General features: G+C 41.8%; 1 protein-coding gene across 5 annotated transcripts in view; it reads left to right on the top strand.

Moving 5' to 3' along the window:
* LOC141139954 (major facilitator superfamily domain-containing protein 8-like) overlaps positions 1 to 21559 on the top strand; it is a 91939-nt gene that overhangs the window by 35365 nt on the left and 35015 nt on the right. For 3 of the 5 annotated variants that reach the window (XM_073626600.1, XM_073626599.1, XM_073626604.1), the window contains 4 exons: positions 1815 to 2000; positions 5962 to 6024; positions 8756 to 8875; positions 21101 to 21180. In XM_073626600.1, coding sequence (XP_073482701.1) covers positions 1815 to 2000; positions 5962 to 6024; positions 8756 to 8875; positions 21101 to 21180 — 449 coding nt within the window. Of the gene's footprint in view, positions 1 to 879; positions 967 to 1814; positions 2001 to 5961; positions 6025 to 8755; positions 8876 to 21100; positions 21181 to 21559 lie in introns of all 5 variants that reach the window. The other 2 variants (XM_073626603.1, XM_073626602.1) reach the window with 1 other exon arrangement.

Below are 21559 nucleotides of genomic sequence, written 5' to 3'. Positions count from 1 at the left end.
GCCAACTGGATAAGAGCCGGTTTCAAGAGATTCGAACATTGGCTAAGAAAATGCTGAGCTTGTTTGGCTCAACATATATGTGTGAGAAGACATTCTCTGCTATGAACTTTAACAAGAACCGCGTGAGGACAAGACTAAGTGACTCTCACCTGCGGGACATTTTGCGCATCAAAACCACTGCCTTTGACCCAGACCTAGCCTATGTGCTGCAGTCCAGATCTCAGTTTCACCCTTCACATTAGTGCAGACAAGTTTTCTTCTTCAATTGAGATGAATATATTATAAAATCTCAGTTAATGTCAGTTGGTCTAAATTAGTTATGAATTTGGACACAAGATGTATACTTGATGTTATGTTCCTGTTTATATTTTTTTAACTTAAAAGTTGACAGACAGCCTTTATTATAATATGTAATGTACTTTACAATTTTCCTGACATATATTTCAGCTTTCTGGATTTTTTTTTTTTCATCTGGCCTTCAGATATGAAAGGCAGAGTGATTTAACACCTGTTTAGATTTGTCATCCATGTGACAAAATTAAAAGTATGCCGTTTGCAATAAACTTTGCATAAAAATTTCATTTGCATTTAATTTTAATGGTTCAAAAAAAGTCAGGCAAAATGGTCGGCCCTCATGCATGTTCACTTCATGAAATCTGGCCCTCTTTGAAAAAAGTTTGGACACCCCTGCCATATAGGGTCCGATCTCGGTGCTTTCTTTACCACAAAGTCCTTTTCTTGGAGGTCTTTGATGGACGGGGGTCCTACCCTTGTGTCTATGATCTTGCTCTTTTTATTGCTCTTCTATGTTGTATAAAACTGATGCGTGCTGATATTGGTAGGGTTACACCAGGCCATTCACTGTTTTTTGTTTGTCAGTTTCCAAATCTTTCTGTAGGCAGCAGTATAACCCAGTAGTCTCCAATTTCTATGTCCTTCAGTGAACTCCAAGAAAAGTATTTTACGGTAGGTACAAAAATCCAATTTTTGTATTCAGACATATTCTGTTCATTAATGGTACAAGTGAAAAAGAAACTGTATTTTAAGCAATTTTACATTTAGGCACATGGTTACCTCATGCTCTTGGATTGTATACCTGTAAACTAGAGATGTGCTGAAATTTCGATGGCCAAAAATTGTGTTTTCGGCATTTTTTTAATAGAGAAAAAGTTGCCAATTAATGGTGACGAAAACTAACGTGCTTTTACCACAATTTTACTGCGATTTTTCCAGTGATTTTTACTGCGATTTTACTGTGCTTATAGTATATTTTTCAGAAGTCATGTCTCTCAAAAAACCACATAAAAAATGTAACACTGGTGCCTTATTGATGTGTTATTGCTGTGTTTTCAATGCATTTCAACGGGGAGGAAGTGCAGCGGACCAGTGTGAACAGATACGTAGGATTTAAAGGGATGCATTTTCCTTGAGCTTTTCTTGCGCTAAAGGTGCCGATATTAGCCGGCAATAACGTCCTATTCATTTAAATTCATGATATTAATTGAAAAGTCGAATATATTACAATTACATATAAAAAATATATATATTTTTTTAGAAAAACTGTCATTTTCGGTTTTGGCCAAGTGCAGCCGGAATTTTCGGTTTCAGCACCAAAATTTTCCATTCGGTGCACCTCTACTGTAAACTCCCCATGCATGCATTTTTTTTTTTTTTTTTTTTTTTTTTTTAGAGTATGGCACTTATGTCAAAAGTTGCTTTGCTAACTAAAAATACCAACTCATTGGAGGCTTATTAACTTTATATGGAAGTGTATTGTATAAAGAATTAATTTCATGTTTGTTTTCCTCTTCTAGCTGTGATCCTACCCACCGTTTGGATGTACCTGCAAACATTAGATGCACAACCTTTCTTCTTGGGTCTTGTTCTCTCTGCCTTCAGTCTAACTGAATTATTGTCTGGTCCCGTGTTTGGTTACTGGTCAGACAGGACGGGCAAAACAAAGCATGTCATCCTATTTAGTAATTGCTTTGAGATTGCAGGCAAGGCATATTATGTTTTACATTTAAACCTTTTCAGTGTAGTATGGTTTTTGTTTCTCACCCGCTAGTGCCAACAATGTTATTTAAAGAATAAGTTTACATTTCTGATAAAATGTATCTGTTAAACGGCATGGTTAGTTAATTCCGTCCCTAGGATTTCAGTTACATCATCTTGGCTGAAGGACAGGATCACAGTTCAGGCAAAATCTCCAGGTGGATGGCCCTGCAGAAACCTCAGTTCCTTCAGCTGCAATTACTAGGCCAGATTTCTAGGCATATGGTAACATGATTGGCCTCCACGAGTGCTCAGAGCAGCATTTACTGCAACAAAAGTTTTAGTATTGTAGGGCCATTTTTTTTTTTTTTTTTTAATAATCATTATTATTCATTTGAAACAGGGTTGCCGGGATGAGGGAGCAATTTTTTTTTCCAACTTGGGGCCATTTTAAAGTAGAACTAAAAGAAACATTTATTTTTTTAATTGTGGATAGAGTAAGGAAAATGTACAATCCCTGTCAGGTTTTTTTTTTTTTTTATTTTGCCATCTGTGTCCCATTGGGGAGGTTTCTTTTTACTTCCTGTCTAATAGCCAAAACAGGAAGTGAGGAAATCTCTGCAAATTAGGGAAATCTTTTGGGGCCCCCCAGGTCACCAGAACTAGTGTCCCCATTGGAAGATTTCCACCGCTATATCTCTTTTTTTTCTTTTACTTTAAATGATAAGGATAAACAGAAACAAATAGAAAGCGTAAACCTCCCTAATAGGAACACAATAAAAACCTGAAAGGTGTTCTAATCCCTCTCCATTCTTTCCAAAACATAAGAAAAATAAAAATTTAAATGTTTTGCCTCTAGTTAAACTTTAAGTCAATGACAAACCGAAGATTAAATACTGTATATTAGTTTAGCCTTGCTTCTTGAACCCGAGTGATCAGTAGTGGCAGCTATATTTTTATTTTTTACAGTAAATATCAGCAACGTGGCTAAAGCTATATACAAAGAGAAATGTGCTGATAGTTACAAGAGACCTAAAGAAATGTTTTCTGTTATTAAAAAGGAAGCTATTGCTTGCATACCTTGGCATGTTCCGGCTTATCCCCGCATATAGAGTAAACCAGCTAAAGCTGACCATATACTATATCATTTGTTTGTACAATTTCCATTAGCTCTACCACCAACTGTATAATATAAGCACCTACGCATTGGATACAAACTGAATGAATTGTTTAGGTATGTCCTTATATAACATGGTTTTGGTCAATTTAATGGAAATTGTAAAGTCCCGAGATAGCAGCCTAGCTAGCCTGCTTTGTTCATCCCATCCATAGACAAAGGAGTAGAGCGAGGTGGACTCTGCTCCTTTGTCTATGCTCTGATCCTCACACCTTCCCTGTGTGTGTCTACTGAGCCGTGACATGCACAGGGTATTTGCAGGGCTGATGGGGAGCGACCGGGGGGGTGGGGGCCCGTGGTCAGGTCCATCGGCCTCCCCCTGGCCAATGGAGCACCAGCCGGCACTGGGTTTAAGTATATAAAAATAATGTCTGAAGCATAATTCTGCACCAGATTCCATATGCACCCTACCTTAACAACTGTTACATAAATCTGTTGCAAGTTGCACAAACGAGGGACAGGTTTCTAATGAGTCTCTATAACACTCTATGAATTTCAGGGTCTGAAAAATGTAATCCAGAAAAAAGGGAGTTTAAACTGTCAAGATATTTTAATGATCTCAGTTTTAAAAGAATAGCAGAAGGGAAAAGGTGAACGATTATACACATATTTAGTTTGATTCACCCAGATACAGTGCCTTGAAAACATATTCATTCCCCTTGAAATTTTATACATTTTGTCATGTTGCAACCAAAAACATAAATGTATTTTATTGGGATTTTATGTGATAAGCCAACACAAATTGGCACATAATTGTAAAGTGGATGGAAAATGATAAATGGCTTTCCAAGGTTTTTACAAATAAACATCTGAAAAGTGTGGCGTGCATTTGTATTTAGCCCCCTTTACTCTGATACCCCTAATTAAAATCTAGTGGAACCAATTGCCTTCAGAAGTCACCTAATTAGTAAATAGAGTCCACCTTTGTGTAATTTCATCTCAGTATAAATACAGCTGTTCTGTGAAGCCCTCAGAGGTTTGTTATAGAACCTTGGTGAACTAAACAGCATCACAAAGGCCAAGGAACACACCAGACAGGTCAGGGACAAAGTTGTGGAGAAGTTTAAAGCAGGTTTAGGTTATAAAAATCCCAAGCTTTGAACATCTCACAGAGCACTGTTCAATCCATCATCCAAAAATGTATAGAGTATGGCTCAACTGCAAACCTACCAAGACATTGCCATCCAACTAAACTGACAGGCCGGGCAAAGAGCATTCATCAAAGAAGCAGCCGAGAGGCCCATGTTAACTATGGAAGAGAGGTGCAGAGATCCACAGCTCAGGTGGGGGAAACTATTAGTCGTGCACGCCACAAATCTGGCCTTAATGGAAGAGTGGCAAGAAGAAAGCTATTGTTGAAAAAAAGCCATAATAAGTCCCATTTGCAGTTTGCGAGAAGCCTTGTGGGGGACAGAGCAAACATGTGGAAGAAGGTGCTTTGGTCAGATAAGACCAAAATTTAACTTTTTGGCCTAAAAGCAAAATGCTATGTGTGGTGGAAAACTAACACTGTGCATCACCCTGAACATACCATCCCCACCATGAAACATGGTGGTGGCAGCATCATGTTGTGGGGATACTTTTCTTCATCAGGGATAGGGAAGCTGGTCAGGGTTGATGGGAAGATGGATGGAGTCAAGTACAGGGCAATCTTATGCCGCGTACACACGAGCGGACTTTACGGCAGACTTTGTCTGGCGGACTTTTCGACGGACTTTACGACGGACTTTCCGAATTAACGGACTTGCCTACACACGATCAACCAAAGTCCGACGGATTCATACGTGATGACGTACGACCGGACTAAAACAAGGAAGTTCATAGCCAGTAGCCAATAGCTGCCCTAGCGTTGGTTTTTGTCTGTCGGACTAGCATATAGACGAGCGGACTTTTCGACCAGACTTGAGTCCGTCGGACAGATTTGGAACATGTTTCATTTCTAGGTCCGTCAAACTTTTGAGAGAAAAAAGTCTGCTGGAGCCCACACACGATCGAATTGTCAGACGGACTCAGGTTCGCCGGACCAAGTATGCCGCAAAATCCGATTGTGTGTACACGGCATTAGAAGAAAAGCTGTTAGAGTCTGCAAAAGACTTGAGACTGGGGCGGGGGGGTCACCTTCCAGCAGGACAACGACCCTAAACATACAACCAGAGCTACAATGGAATGGTTTAGATCAAATCATATTCGTGTTTTAGTATGGCCCAGTCAATTCAATCCAATTGAGACTGAAGCAAGACTTGAAAATTACTGTTCACAGATGCTCTCCATCCAATCTGACAGAGCTTGAGCTTTTTTGCAACGAATGGGCAAAAATGTTACTCTCTAGATGTGCAAAGCTGGTAGAGACATATCCAAAAAGACTTGCAGCTGTAATTGCAGGTAAGGTGGTTCTACAAAGTATTGACTCAGAGGGGCTGAATACAAATGCACCCCACACTTTTCGTTTATTTGTAAAAAAAATGTGAAAACCATTTATCATTTTGCTTTCACTTCACAATTATGTGCCAATTTGTGTTGGCCTATAACATAAAATCCCAATAAAACACATTTATGTGTTTGTTTGTAACATGACAAAATGTGGAAAATTTCAAGGGGTATGAATACTTTTTCAAAGTACTGTATATTGAAAAAGCTAGTGTGTCTCAAAAATGCACTTGTTTATTTATTTATTTTTTGTGATCTATCAATTGGTGAAATGTCATCCTTTTATAATAAACTATTCCTATTTTCTTTGTCTGTTATGTGTTACCATACACAATTGTTCCTAATTTCCTTTATTTCAATAGGTAATTTCATGTACTTTGTTGGAATCTCCAAATGGTTTCTCCTGGCTAGTCGGTTGGTAGCAGGTAATGTCAGTTTTTTAGCAGGTAGCCCTCTGATCTGTCGACATGTGTCTCCACTGTTCAACTTTGTGGCCAACAGGCTCATTCACCTAGTACATAAAGCAGGGGTCAGCAACCTTTTTCCACTTAAAAGCTGGATTTAATGTATGTGAATGCATGGAAGGCCACATTCACCAGCTAATAAATTAGGATAACATTACACAGTCGCTGCACCTTTGGCCCCCTTTACATTACACAACCCCCGCACCTTTGGCCCCCTTTACATTACACAGCCCCCACACTTCTGGAACCCTTTACACAGCCCCGCACCTCTGGACTCCCTTACATTACACAGCCCCCGTACCTTTGGACCCCTTTACATTAAACAGCCAGAGGGATGGGGCGCTTTACTTATTTTTGAATTTTTTTTCTTGTTTATTATTTATTTATTTAATTTTTTTTTTACACTGTCCCTTTGAAAAAAAAATTCTGATCACTTTTATTGCTGTCAAAAGGAATGTAAACATTCCTTCTGACATTAATAGGCAGTAACAGATACTCTTTATGAGGGGATCTAGGGTCTATAAGACCCCAAATCCCTCTGAACTTAAAAGCATTCAAAACGCCAAGTTTGGCAGTTTTGAATACTGACATTTTTTAAATTTGGCACCTTTAAGTCTTCTGTAAACCGGAAGCGATTTCATGACATCGCTTCTGGGTTACTATTTCCAAGATCCGAGACCCGATCAAAGCCGATTCCGGCTTGGTATCTAATTGGTGGCTCGGAGACAGCCAAACAACTTGCATTCTCATAAAGTGGCATTTTCTATACAGGCAGTCCCCGAGTTACAAACATCCGACTTACCTATGACTAATACTTACAAACGGAGAGAAACAACAGGAAGTGAGAGGAAAGCTACCGCTAGGAAGGGAAATTCACTCCTGTAAGAGTTATCATGGGAAAAAGGTGTATCCACTAAAGCTTTATTACCAATCCTCGTTTCCATGGCAACCCAAAATTTTCAAAATCCAATTGTTACAGGGAAAGAAAGTGAGGTGAAATCTTCTGAACAGGGGCATAGACCGCAAAACAAACATTACAGGGGCGGTTCACCTTTCCCCATGCTATCCAAAAAACGTAAAAATAATTTTTTTGGCTGGAGTTGCACTTAATAAAATGTACCAAATTGCATACAAATCCAACTTAAGAACAAAGCTACAGAACCTGTCTTGTTTGTAACCCAGGGATTGCCTGTATTTCTTTTAAAGGACCACTAATATCAACTGGGTCTGCAGGGATGAGAAAAACATATGTCCTTTCCGATTTTTATTTTAATACTCGCACTTTCTAGATAATAGATTTCATGCATGGTCATATGTATTTTTAGTATAGTAGAAAACTGTACAAACTACACTCAGTTAATTTTTATTGATATTTACTGGTCGTGTACATTCTGCCTTTACATACACATGAACTTTAATGGCATCCCAGTCTTAGTCTGTAGGGTTCAATATTGAGTTGCCCCTTTGCAGCTATAACAGCTTCAACTCTTCTGTGCAAAGCAAAGTCAATAAAGACATGGATGAGTGAGTTTGGGGTGGAGGAACTTGACTGGCCTGCACAGAATCCTGACCTCAACCTGATAGAACATCTTTGGGTTGAATTAGAGCAGAGACTGTGATCCAGGCCTTCTCGTTCACATCAGTGCCTGACCTCACAAATGCACTTCTGGAAGAATGGTCAAACATTCCCATAGACACACTCCTAAACCTTGTGGACAGTCTTCCCAGAAGAGTTGAAGCTGTTATAGCTGCAAACGGTGGGCAAACTCAATATTGAACCCTACGGCCTAAGACTGGGATGCCATTAAAGTTCATGTGCGTGTAAAGGCAGGCGTCCAATACTCTTGGTAATATAGTGTATATGCAAAACTGGCGATAATAATTTCTGTGTGTTGTTAAAATTCTGTAATAAGAGGTCCTTTGTATTTGGAAAGCTTTGCTTTCCATTTGTTGTTGGATGGTGTGTTTTTGGTGGGATTGCACTCTAGCTTTTAAAACCAGATTTAAATAATGAAGGATCACTAGACTTTTTGGCACATTCGTGTTTTCCATGATATGTAAACAATGTTAAATTGGGTATAGCTGTATGCAAACAGGTGAAAGCACTGTTCACTTTTTTTTTTTTTTTTTTTAACAATCACGTTTATGCTTAGAACAAATTCCATTCCTATTTATTTTACATATGTCATTTTGTGATGCATAATCATTTCTAGAAAGGATTGTAGCACATTTTTTAGTTAAATAAGAAACTTTGTGAATAGCGCAGTGTTTTTTTTTTACATAGATATTTTTCAAGAGGACTTCCAGACCGAGGTTATATTTTTTTAGGAACTGCATTGACACAATTTAACATTTCAAAATTTCACCCATAACAGCAAATCTTCACTGTTTTTGTTTGGTTCTACTTTAAACATGTTTTTGGTATTTACACACAGGAGTTGATTTTTCCCAGAGCTTAGTGAATGTGGTGAATTGTCACTTTGTAAAGAATCCCTAGTCAGGTGCAAGAGGGAAAAAAAACAGCATTTTTGCTTGCACATGGTTAGATGATGAAAGACGGGAGAGCTTCATCTCATTCACTAAGCTCTGGGGAAAAAGAGTGCAACTGCACTTGTAAAGTGCAGTCTATTTGCCTTTAGTAAACAAACCTCGAAGTGGTTTGAAGGTACAATCTTATTTTCCTTCTTTTTAGGTATTGGTGGGGGAGCTGGGGCTTCAATCTTTGGCTATCTGACACGGCATTCTAGCGCCAAAGAACGTGTTCCAGTCTTTGCCATGGCAATGGCATGCAGACAAGCTGGTCTTTTGATAGGTGAGTTCTTTTTACTTATGGGGAATAAAGGAAGTTAGCATTTTAGGTTCATTGTAAAGTATTTTGAAAATTAAGAAAAGTGCAGCTAAATAAAAAAGGAACTGCAGATATCCCTCCAGCTAGCAGTCCCAGGCCTCCGGTAAGATGTTGGAGGAGGATTTTTTTCCAAAAACACCCCCCACCTGGACAGAAGCTCTCCCCCTCTCCCACAGGAAAGTAGGGGGAAGCCCAGAACGATCGTCCGATGCCACCCTGTTCTCCACCGCCTCTGCACGGTGGTTTTGTCACAGCTCTCCTCCACGCCACCCCCCCCCCACCCACCCACCCACACACACACACACACGCTGATACCGTTGGAGCGGAGGCCCGCGCTCGCGTGGGAAAACGTTCTTTTTGAAAAGAGGAAGGGGGGTGGTACGAATACGGAGGGGGCGTGGCTTAGCGCGGCATTGGCGTGCAGCAATGTCCAGCGCGGGAGTACACTTAAAAAGCTCCATTTTACTGACTGCAGCTGTTGGAGGAACACGAGCAAAAAGGGGGGCATCTAAGTGGTGACACAGACATTCCCTTGGCACATTTAGTAAAGCACCAGGCTGAGCACTAATAGCGGCAGTTGCTGGACTATATGCGCAAGCAGTGGGTGCAATTTCTTCTAGTAGTACCTCTGCATTTGTGCATCGGCTATGGTCAGAAGGGGAGGTAGAATCACCCCAAAAAAGGGCTCAAAATGGACTCCCTCAAGCTCAAAAAAGCCTAAACTCATCTCTACTATGGCATCCTCCCCTGAGAGATCGGAGGTGGCTGGTCAGAGGGCTGTCAAATGTTGCAACTGTTTCCAACACTGCAGCCCCTGTCTATATTACTGAAGAGGTTTTTTCCTCAGCCATGATAGGATTGGAGGAAAGATTAGAGGCTTTAATCGCATCCCAGTGTGGGACAAAACGCGACAGGTCCCCTTCCATTACCCAGGACCCTCAATCTGAGGAACTGGGGGTGGGAGAAGACAATTTTCTCTCAGGGAACCGTGAAGAGGCTGATGACTCCTCTTCTGAGGGGTCAAATGCGGAAGGATCAGCTTCACAATCTGAAAGATTGATGGTGCATTCCCTTACTGAAATGGTCCGTTCCACATTTATGCTACCCCTAACTGAGTCGGTTGATAAGCACACTTCTTGTTTGGGTTCGCTAAAGCCTCCTCAAGCAGTGCATGCCTTTCCTGTCCATTCATTGCTGGAAAAGCTTATGTATTCTGAGTGGGATCACCCAGATAAGTATTTTTTTCCTCCTAAAATGTTTTCAACACTTTATCCTATGGAGGAAAAATTCACTAAGAAATGGGAGATACCAGCAATTGACGCTGCTATATCCTCTGTGAATAAAAGTTTGACTTGTCCGGTAGACAATGCTCAAATGCTTAGGGATCCAATGGATAAGAAGTTGGAATTCCTATTGAAAAGCACTTTTTTTTTCTGGCAGGTTTAGTGACTCAGCCTGCGCTGGAAGGGAAATCTGTGATTCTTGTGGCCTCAGCGTGACCCAGAAGATCCTGGTATGCAGAGATTATAAGGATGGCGGTAGGGGACCCATGGACCCTACCACCACGTCCAGACCTTCTCTCGCAAGGTCCGGTATTCCATCCCACCTTACAAACGCTAAATTTAATGGTTTGGCTATTGAGACCCACATTCTGAAGAAGCGTGGGCTATCAGGGTCAGTGGTATCTACCTTGGTTAATGCAAGGAAGCCGGCTTCCAGAATCATATAGAGTCTGGAAGACATATGTCTGGTGTGAATCTAGGGGTTTGCACCCCAGGAAGTATGTCATAGGTAGGATCCTTGACTTTCTGCAGATGAGGCTAGAAATGAAGCTGGCCTTGGGTACTATCAAAGGCCAGGTCCCGGCCTTGTCTGTATTATTTCAATGACCACTTGCTTTGGATTCTCTGGTTCGTAGCTTTATTCAGGGGGTAACGCGGCTTAATCCTCCGGTTAGGTCACTTGAATTTAGTTCTGTCGGCTTTCCAGAAACAGCCTTTTGAGCCGATACGGCATATTCCCTTGGTCTTTTTGACAAGGAAACTAATTTTTCTGGTAGCCATATCTTCTGCAAGAAGGGTATCAGAGTTGGCTGCTCTTTCTTGTAAAGAGCCATATTTAATTATTCACAAGGATAAAGGTGGTATTGCGTCCTCATCCTAACTTTATACCGAAGGTAGTGTCAGGTTTTCATTTAAACCAGGATATTGTTCTACCTTCATTTTTTCCAGAACCCTTTTCTACGGAAGAGAAGTCACTACATTCTCTGGATGTGGTGAGAGCAGTCAGTCTACTTGAAGGCGACTGCTCAGAGTCAAAAAATGGATGTTTTGTTTGTGTTGCTTGAAGGTCCTAAAAGGGAACAGGCAGCATCGAAATCTACTATTTCTAAATGGATTCGGCAAGTAATTGCTCAAGCTTATGGTTTGAAGAGGAAAATTCCACCCTATCAAATCAAAGCACACTCCACTAGGGCTGTTAGTGCTTCGTGGGCAGTGCATCACCAAGCTTCCATGGCTCAAATCTGCAAGGCTGCAACTTGGTCTTAAGTCCATACATTTACCAAATTCTATTAGGTGGATGAAAAAAGGCATGAGGATATTGCATTTAGGCGTAGTGTGCTGCAGGCAGCAGTATAAGTCCTCTGGTCTCATGGTTGCCCTACTTTCGTTATGTCTCCATCCCCTCAGTTGGCATTGCTCTGGGACATATCACATAGTAACTACTATGGCTCTGTGTCCCGTGATGTACGATAAAGAAAATAGGATTTTTATAACAGCTTACCTGTAAAATCCTTTTCTTGGAGTACATCATGGTACACAGAGGTCCCTCCCCTCTTCTAATACACGTATATTGCTTTGCTACAAAACTGAGGTACTCCCAGTAGTGGGAGGGGTTATATAGTGAGTGATCTTCCTGTCTTAGGGTGTGCCAGTGTCCATCACCTGAAGGTGGCCTATAACCCACATAGTAACTACTATGGCTCTGTGTCCCGTGATGTACTCCAAGAGAAGGATTTTACAATAAGCTGTTATAAAAATCCTATTTTTCAGGATTGTGCTATTACAGATCAATTACAACATTTACCCTTTGCTCTACTTTTTGTGTACATGCTCTGGAAGATGTCATGAAACAAATATCCAGAAAGGCTCTTATCTCCATACAGATGGGCAGAATCTTATGGCTAAAGGCTTGCATAGCAGAGGCTGCCTGTAAACAGCACCTGACATGTATGCCCTTCCAAGAAAGTGGAAGGGCATGTGGTGGGGCAGTGGACTAATTCATCAAGGAGGTCAAAGGTGGGAAGGTTTTGCTTCCTCAGAGGAAGGTTCAAAAACCACCCTCCACAGTAGCAGATCACCTGCATCTGCCGGGTACAACATAGAGCTCAAAACTCCACTGCCTCAATGCTTTGTTCTTTCAATCCACCAAAAACTGTCCAAGAACAGTCAGTTTTGCAGCACACCTTGAACCACCTCCAGTCCCAGGGAGTTGTCTTACCAGCATTGACACAGGATGGGTTCAGGGGATTTTTACTCTAACTTGTTCACAACACTGAAGCCCAACAGAAGTATTCATCTGGACATAACAAATGCCTACAAATTCCAAAATTTTGCATGGAATATGCAAGGCCAGTAATTCCCCCTCTAGGGGAATACATCACATCCAAGGACATTCAAGATGCCTATCTGCATGTTCCAAACTACCCACCTTAGCAGCAATTTCTACACTTTGCAGGATGTACACAAAGGTCTTGGCACTCTTGCTTGCCCTTCGCAGAACTCAGATCATCCAAGTGACAGGCTACCTAGAAGACTTTCTCCTGAAGAATTAATCTTCCTTACAACTCCCTACAAATGTCTAAGAGACAATTCAGCTGCTTCCGGCCTTTAACTGGGTGATCAATTTTAACAAATCTGCTCTCCAGCCCCCTAGGCCTTGAAGGACTGGGTCTGATCCTGGATCCCAAGCAGAAAAGAAAGTTCTTTCACTCACAGTTTCTGCTGCGCAACTGAGATCCAAGAGAATTCCCACAGTGAAATTTGAGCTCTGGGTCTAATAGTTGCCTCCTTTTGAGGCAGTACCTTTCCCCCATTTCCACTCAAGAACTAAACATTCTGTCAACATGGACTTACTCATGCCTGGACCTAGACTTACTCATGCTTCTATCCAACCAAACAAAAACTTTGTTGTCCTGGTGGGTCATCACTTCAGCTCTAACAGTGGGAAAATATTTCCTTCCCTACAATTGGAAAATTCTTACAACAAATGCAAATCTATCAGGCTAACACTGGACCCCCTTCTAAAGGCACACTGATTCGATTGGAGGCAGGTAATGCCACCACAGTGGCATATATCAACCATTGTGAGCAGCATAGTGGTGTAGTGGTCAGCACTTTCGCCTAGCAGCAAAAGCGTTGTCAGTTCGAATCCGAGCCACAACACTACCTGCATGGAGTTTGCGTTTTCTCCCTGTGCCTGCATGGGTTTTCTCCGGGTACTCCAGAGACAACCCATGTCTCCCTGTCCCACGCTCCAAAAACGTGCTGGTAGGTTAATTGGATCCTGTCTAAATTGGCTCTAGTATTTGTGTGAGTTAGGGACCTTGGATTGTAATGTAATATCCTTGAGGGCAGGGACTGATGTGAATGTACAGTATCTCACAAAAGTGAGTACACCCCCCACATTATTGTAAATATTTTATTATATCTTTTCATGTGACAACACTGAAAGAAATGACACTTTGCTACAATGTAAAGTAGTGAGTGTACAGCTTGTATAAGGCCCCTTTCACACATGCGGACAGTATGTCCGTATTTCATCCATTCATTTTCGGATGAAATACGGATATACATGCATCCCTATGGGATAGCGGGTGTCAGATGTTGTCCGGCTCCGCTCTCGTCCGATTCTGCGGACGGAAGGAAATCCTATTTTTCTATCCGTCTGCAGAGCGGATCGGAGGAACACGGACAGACGGTCCGTGTTCCTCCGATCCCCCATAGGGGAGAGCGGAGATCTGACAGGGCGGTCCCTGCACAGTGTGCGGGTCCCGTCCTGTCATCTGCCTGCTCAGCTGGGGAAAGCGGAGCGATCTCCGCTGAGCAGCGGATAAACACGGGGCGGATCAACACGGATCCGTCCCGTGTGAAAGGGGCCTAACAGTGTAAATTGGCTGCCCCCTCAAAATAACTCAACACACAGCCAATAATGTCTAAACCGCTGGCAACAAAAGTGAGTACACCCCTAAGTGAAAATGTCCAAATTGGGCCCAATTAGCCATTTTCCCTCCCTGGTGTCATGTGACTCATTAGTGTTACAAGGTCTCAATGGGGAGAATGGGGAGCAGGTGTGTTAAATTTTGGTGTTATCGCTCTCTCATACTGGTCACTGGAAGTTCAACATGGCACCTCATGGCAAAGAACTCTCTGAGGATCTGAAAAAACGTCTGAGGAGCAGCGGGGATCGGGCATCCAAGGCGCAGCAGCGGGGACCGGGCATCCATGCATCGGCTCTTCTCCTCACTTCCGCCGTATCCTCCCCTCCTCCTAGGCATCCAATAGGAGCGCCTGTCCTTTCAGCCGGGTATCAGACCAGCTAGCTGATTGGCCGGGAGGAAGATCAGTGTTGCAACAGCGAATATTCATTTGCTGTTGTAAAACACCTGGGTGGGATCGGACCGCACTCTCTGCGACCCGATTCCACTCTGTTTTGAAGCCTATTAGAGCCTCTGGCTCTAATCGGGTGCTTCAAAAAATACCTGGCTGCTCTTATTCATGCGACCAGTAAAAAAGATGTATGAGTGCTGCCAGCATTGCTACAGAATTTGAAGGGGTGGGGGGTCAGCCTGGCCTGTCAGTGCTCAGACCATAAACCGCACACTGCATCAAATTGGTCGGCATGGCTGTCATCCAAGAAGGAAGCCTCTTCTAAAGATCATGCACAAGAAAGCCTGAAAACAGTTTGCTGAAGACAAGCAGACTAAGGATACTGGAATCATGTCCTTTGGTCTGATGAGACCAAGATAAACTTATTTGGTTCAGATGGTGTCAAGCGTGTGTGGCAGCAACCAGGTGAGGAGTACAAAGAAGTGTGTCTTGCCTACAGTCAAGCATGGTGGTGGGAGTGTCATGGTCTGGTGCTGCATGAGTGCTGCTGGCACCCCCTCCCTTTGAAAACGGGGCACAGGGCAGTATTCCAACAGGGACATGCGGTGAGGTCAGTGGCTGGTGAGGCACTGGCTAGTATCAGAGCCAGATATGCACAAGTTACATACACTGCAATCGTTAGAGCGAGAGCAATAATTCTAGCACTAGACCTCCTCTGTAACTCTAAACATGTAATCTGTAAAAAATGTAAAGCGTTGCCTATGGAGATTTTTAAGTACTGAAGTTTGGCGCCATTTGACGAGTGTGCACAATTTTAAAGTGTGACATGTTGGGTATCTATTTACTTGGCGTAACATCATCTTTCACAATATACAAAAAAATTGCGTTATTTTTAATGTGTTTTTTTTTTTTTATATTCATGACATGAATATGAATATTTTTTCCCCAAATAAAAAAACGCGTTTGAAAAATTGCTGCGCAGATACCGTGCAACATAAAAAAGTTGCGACGACCACCATTTTATTGCCTAGGACGTCTGCTAAAACCATATAAATAATATTTGGGGGTTCTGAGTAATTTTCCAGCAAAAAAATTATGATTACATGTAGGAGAGAAGTGTCAGAATTGGCCTGGGTGGCAAGGGGTTAATTACCATAAATAATATATAAATAATTATTATATATTGTTTTTAAGGTAACTTGCTATATTTTCAAAAACTGTACTCAAGCAGGTGGCTTAACGGACAAATTACTGAAGTTTGAAGTTATAACTTCAAACCAGTAATTTCACAGTAAATAGATAAATAATAAATTATTATGTTATAACATATAGCATAATAATATATAATTTAGCTTGATTATAACAGTAACTTTTCAACAGCAGCAGATTCTCATTCTCCCACTTAACTGTGTGAGAAAAACATGGGATTGTGGGTAAATCTTACACCCATGGGCTAGAAGGGAGCATTTGTCTTTTAGACACATGCCCCTTCTATGACACTGTAGTGAGAGGTGTGCTGGGGCTAATGGTACTTTACCATTGGTCCAAGACTCCAAGCTGTCCATTGAGCTCAGTGTCTCTGACAAGAAGTGAGGAGAGGCACTGTGATCCTCTCAGTCTGCTGCAGAGTGTGTCAGCTTGTATTTAAACTGGCCGCTCTGTATGCAGCTTCTGACAGGCTGTGCAAGGAGCCCCGTATCTCCAGAACCATAGGTTGTAGGAGCCCCAAATTTTTTACCAGTGGTGGGGTCAGACTTAGGCTATGCACCCCCCCCCCCCCCCCATTTGGGGTCTCTGTGACCTCAGGTCGCCAAGCTACAACCCTTGAAGCTCGATTTTTTTTTTTTTTTCTTTTCCCAAGACGACCACTGCCTTGCTAAAGAAGCTGAGGGTAAAGGTAATGGACTGGCCAAGCATGTCTCCAGACCTAAACCCTATTGAGCGTCTATGGGGCATCCTCAAACAGAAGGTGGGGGAACGCAAGGTCTCTAACATCCACTACCTCCATGATGTCGTCATGGAGGAGTGGACGAGGACTCCAGTTGCAACCTGTGAAGCTCTGGTGAACTTCATGTCCAAGAGGGTTAAAGGGGTTGTAAACCCTCATGTTTTTTCACCTAAGGTAAAAAAACTTCTGGCAGTCACCGCCCCCCCCCCACCGTTTTACTTACCTGAGCCCCGCCATTCCCATGCCGGAGACCGGCTGTCCCTCTCTGCACGCGGTCCCGGCTCTTGATTGAATAGATTGATAGCCGCGCAGCCGCTGGGTCCCGCTGCTGTCAATCCAATGACGCGGGGGATGATGCCGAGTCTGTCATTTGTGTCTATGGACGCAAATGCTGGACTCGGGAGCGCGCCCGCAAGGTAACCCCCCGGGACAGCCCCCCTTCTCCTAGGGGGGTTATCTGAAGTGAGAAGGAGCCGCAAAAGCTGCCGAGGGACCCAAGAAGTCGAGGATCGGGGTCACTCTGTGCAAAACGAGCTGCACAGTGGAGGTAATTATGACATGTTTGTTATTTAAAAAAAAAAAAAAAAAAAAAAAGTCTTTACAATCACTTTAAGGCATTGCTGGAAAATAATGGTGGCCACACAAAATATTAACACTTTCGGTCCACTTTGGACATTTTACGGGTGTACTCACTTTGGTTGCCAGCGGTTTAGACATTAATGGCTGTGTGTTGAGTTAATTTGAGGGGACAGCAAATTTACACTGTTATAAAAGCTGTACACTCACTACTTTACATTGTAGCAAAGTGTCATTTCTTCAGTGTTGTCACTTGAAAAGATATACAGTGCCTTGCAAAAGTATTCACCCCCTTGGCATTTTTCATGTTTTGTTGCCTCACAACCTGGAATTAACATGGCATGTTTTAGGTTTTGCATCATTTAATTTACAGAACATGCCCACAACTTTGAAGATTTTTTTTTTTTTATTGTGATGCAAACGACAAATAGGACAAAATAACAGCATAAGTCAATGTGCCTATTCGCCTATTCATACCTATTCACCCCCCTAAAGTCAATACTTTGTAGAGCCACCTTTTGCGGCTATCACAGCTCCAAGTCACTTTGGATAAGTCTCTATGAGCTTGCCACATCTTACCACTGGGATCTTTGCCCATTCCTTTTTGCAAAACTGCTCCAGCTCCTTCAAGTTGGATGGCTTGCGCTTGTGAACAGCAATCTTTAAGTCTGACCACAGATTTTCCATTGGATTGAGGTCTGGGCTTTGACTAGGCCATTCCAACACATTTACATGTTTCCCCTTAAACCACTCAAGTGTTGCTTTAACAGTGTGTTTGGGGTTATTGTCCTGCTGGAAGGTGAACGTCTGTCTAGCCTCAAATCACACACAGAGTGGTATAGGTTTTGCTCAAGAATATCCCTGTATTTAGCACCATCCATCTTTCCCTCAACTCTGACCAGTTTCCCAGACCCAACTTCTGAAAAACATCCCTATGTTGGGGATGGTGTTTTTTGGCTGATGTGATGTGTTGGGTTTGCCCCACACATAGTGTTTTCTTTGATGGCCAAAAAGTTCATTTTTAGTCTCATCAGACCAAAGCACCTTCCTCCATACATTTTAGGAGTCTCCCACATGCCTTTTCTCAAACTCAAAAACGTGCCATTTTGTTTTTTGCTGAAAGTAATGGCTTTCTTCTGGCCACTCTACCATAAAGCCCAATTCTATGGAGCGTACGGCTTATTGTCGTCCTATGTACAGATACTCCAGTCTCTGCTGTGGAACTCTGAAGCTCCTCCAGGGTTACCTTAGGTCTCTGTGCTGCCTCTCTGATTAATGCCCTCCTTGCCCGGTCTGTGAGTTTTGGTATGCGGCCGTCTCTTGGCAGGTTTGCTGTTGTGCCATGTTCTTTCCATTTGGTTATGATAGATTTGATATGTGATCCTAGGGATCATTAAAGATTTTGATCTTTTTTTTATAACCTAACCCTTACTTTTCAACAACATTGTCACTTACTTATTTGGAGAGTTCATTGGTCTTTATTGCAGTGTTTGGTTAGTGGTGCCTCTTGCTTAGGTGTTGCAGCCTCTGGGGCCTTTCAAAAAGGTGTGTGTATATGTAATGGCAGATCATGTGATACTTGGATTGCACACAGGTGGACATCATTTCACTAATTATGCGACTTCTGAAGGTAATTTGTACCAGAGCTTTTTATGGGCTTCATAACAAAGGGGGTGAATACATACGCACATGCCAATTATCATTTTTTTTATTTCTGAAAAAATAGTTTTATGTATATATTTTTCTAATTTTACTTCCCCAACTTAGACTATTGTGTTCTGATTCATCACATATAATTCAGATTAAAAAAACATTGAACTAAAGGCTGTAATGTAACAAAATAGGTAAAAAGCCAAGGTAGGTAAATACTTTTGCAAGGCACTGTAATAAAATATTTACAAAACTGTGAGGGATGTACTCACTTTTGTGAGATACTGTATATGTAAAAGCGCTGCGTAAATTGACAGTGCTTTATAAGTACCCAAAATAAACAAATAAATATATAAATCAAGAGGGCACAAGGAGGCTGGCTGCCTTGAGACAAAACAAATTCTCTCATTCTCATGGACTGAAATTCACTGCCCAGCATTTTCTGCAGTCCACAATCCACAACAAGTGGACAACTGGCAGGTGTGGGTTATCTTAATCTGATAAGCCAAAGATGGGGGATTCTGGATGTAACTCCGTTGCCAGAACCTGGCCTTGAATGCTCTATCCCCTGGTCTCAGTTCAGTCTGTTTTTATGCCTTCCCTTCACTTCAAATTCTACCTCGCCTGCTCCACAAAATAGAGCAAGAGAAGAAAATGATGATTCTACGTGCAGCAAACTGGCTCAGAAGAACCTGGTATACAGACATAATCAAACTTCTAGCAGATGATCCCTGGCCAGATCTGCTATATCAAGGCCCTCTATTCCACCCTGCTTCACAGTCCCTGGCTTTAACAGCATGGTTGTTGAAACCCAGGTCTTAAAGGATAGAGGGATTTCTGAGTCTGTGGGGATGATTTACTAAATGCAAATAGAATGTGCACTTTGGCACTCATTTTCTCCAGAACAAAGTGAAGCTTCACCACATGCACTAAGCTCTGGGGAATATGAGTGCTACTGCACTTGCAAAGTGCACATTCTATTTGCCTTTAGTAAATCAATCCCTGTGATTCCTACCTTGCTGAAAGCAAAATATGCTATTCCAGTCTCCATCCTGATCCTCTCCTTAGAGGGATCGTGGGCAGGTGAATGCGAGAAGCACAATGGTGATATAGAGAGGGGAAGCAATGCTTTTTCACTATATAGAAATGTATACGTGGGTTTACAATACAGCTCACTGAATCGCATCTACTAAAATAGAAGAAAGGCTGCTGTAAAGATTTTTTGAAAAGCTTATGGCTGCTATTGGGGCATAAGCTTGTTTTTAACTGTTGTTTTTAATATTTAGGCCTCTTGCACACTGCGGTTTGAAAAAGCTCAGTACAGCTTATTATTTTACTGAGCTAAAATACAGCCCATTAATTGTAATGTGCCTATGCACACAGACTCGTAAACAAGCTGTGTATATTCTTCAGTAAAAAAAAAAAATGTGAAAAACCTGCATTTTTGGTCAGTAATTTATACCTCGTATGCACAAGTGCAAACACATGCACACGTGTATGCGCACATTTGAGAGCAAATGTTCAATAATAATATTGTGACCGAGAGAATAAGTTGCACGCATGCACGTGAAAATGTGCAGAAATGCACGGACACAATTGCACGCTAATACATGCAAAAAATAGATACTCATACAGGAGTATCGTGTGCAAGAGGCCTTAGAGCAGTGGCAGTAAAATGATTAAAGGTACACGTCACCCATATTTTTAAACAGAGTCTTGAGATGAATACGGAGAGTACAATTTACCTGATTAGTATCTTAGTTTTTTCTTTTAACCTAGGCATGGTTGTAGAGCACTAATCTACCCCAGTTCCTTTTATCAGTAATCCAGAAAACACTGTGATCCTGGTGTAACACAGCTGCTTGTGGTGCTGGAACACCCTCTTTGCTACATCTAAAACAGCAAGCCTGTTGTAAAATTAATGGCAGTGTCAAAATGTTTCTCACAGCCACCCATCAGGTTCTATCCTGCCTTTTGAATGTGATTTGGAGTTGCAAGGAGCAGAGAGGCGAGGTAAAACAGTGCAAACTTTACTTCTGCTGCCTTCCTACTAAATTTGCAAGGTGGTATGTGTGTCGTGGGTGCATGCATATTAATGTAAATGAAGTAAAATGTTTTATTTTGGAATAGATGGCGTGTACTGGAATGCATTAGTAGCTCACTAATGTATTTCATATGTTATCTGTAATTACTCTATAAATAATTTAATTGCATATACAAAAAAAAAAACTAAGCCTTTAAAATTAGATTTTTTTATACAGCTGCAGGGTTCCCTCCTGTCGCAATAAGCAGTCTATTGAGACGGGTGTAAACTGTGCAGTTGAACTCGATAATATATTATTGTGTTGGTGCTTGGTCATGTCGGTTTAAAGTATTTTCACATTTTCTTTTGCTGTGGTGTTTCAGGTCCTGCATTTAATATCTTCCTTAGATATTGCACCTTCCAGCTTGGACCATTCCATGTTGATAAGTTCTCTGCTCCTGGAGTAAGAATACAAGAGTTTTTTTTTTTTATCTTTTATATTGCTAGTATTTGTTGTATCATATGTATCAGTGCTTTAATGAACCATAAAGTATAAGTGAAGTTATGTATCTTAAAACGTTGATGGACTCCACTAACCTATAAGCTCAGCTTGGCCAATCTTACAATTCTATGTCAATGAGAAGGGTTGAGAGTTCAGGGAAGGCCTGCTCTGAAAAGCAGTAGTCGGAATAGGTTGTTTTAACCTTTTGCATGACTTGAGTCTCCAGTCAACGTTCAAAAAACAACTTGGGCGAAATTCCTCACACCCTAAAAAGATTCTTTATGAGAACTACTACCACTAAGGCCAGCCATACACGGTTCGAGTCTCAGCCAGTTCAGCA

This window comes from Aquarana catesbeiana, linkage group LG04 (assembly GCF_042186555.1).
Source record: "Aquarana catesbeiana isolate 2022-GZ linkage group LG04, ASM4218655v1, whole genome shotgun sequence".
NCBI classification, from domain to species: domain Eukaryota; kingdom Metazoa; phylum Chordata; class Amphibia; order Anura; family Ranidae; genus Aquarana; species Aquarana catesbeiana.
The sequence above is the reverse complement of the archived record's forward strand: the minus strand, read 5'-3'. Positions and strand labels throughout refer to the sequence as shown.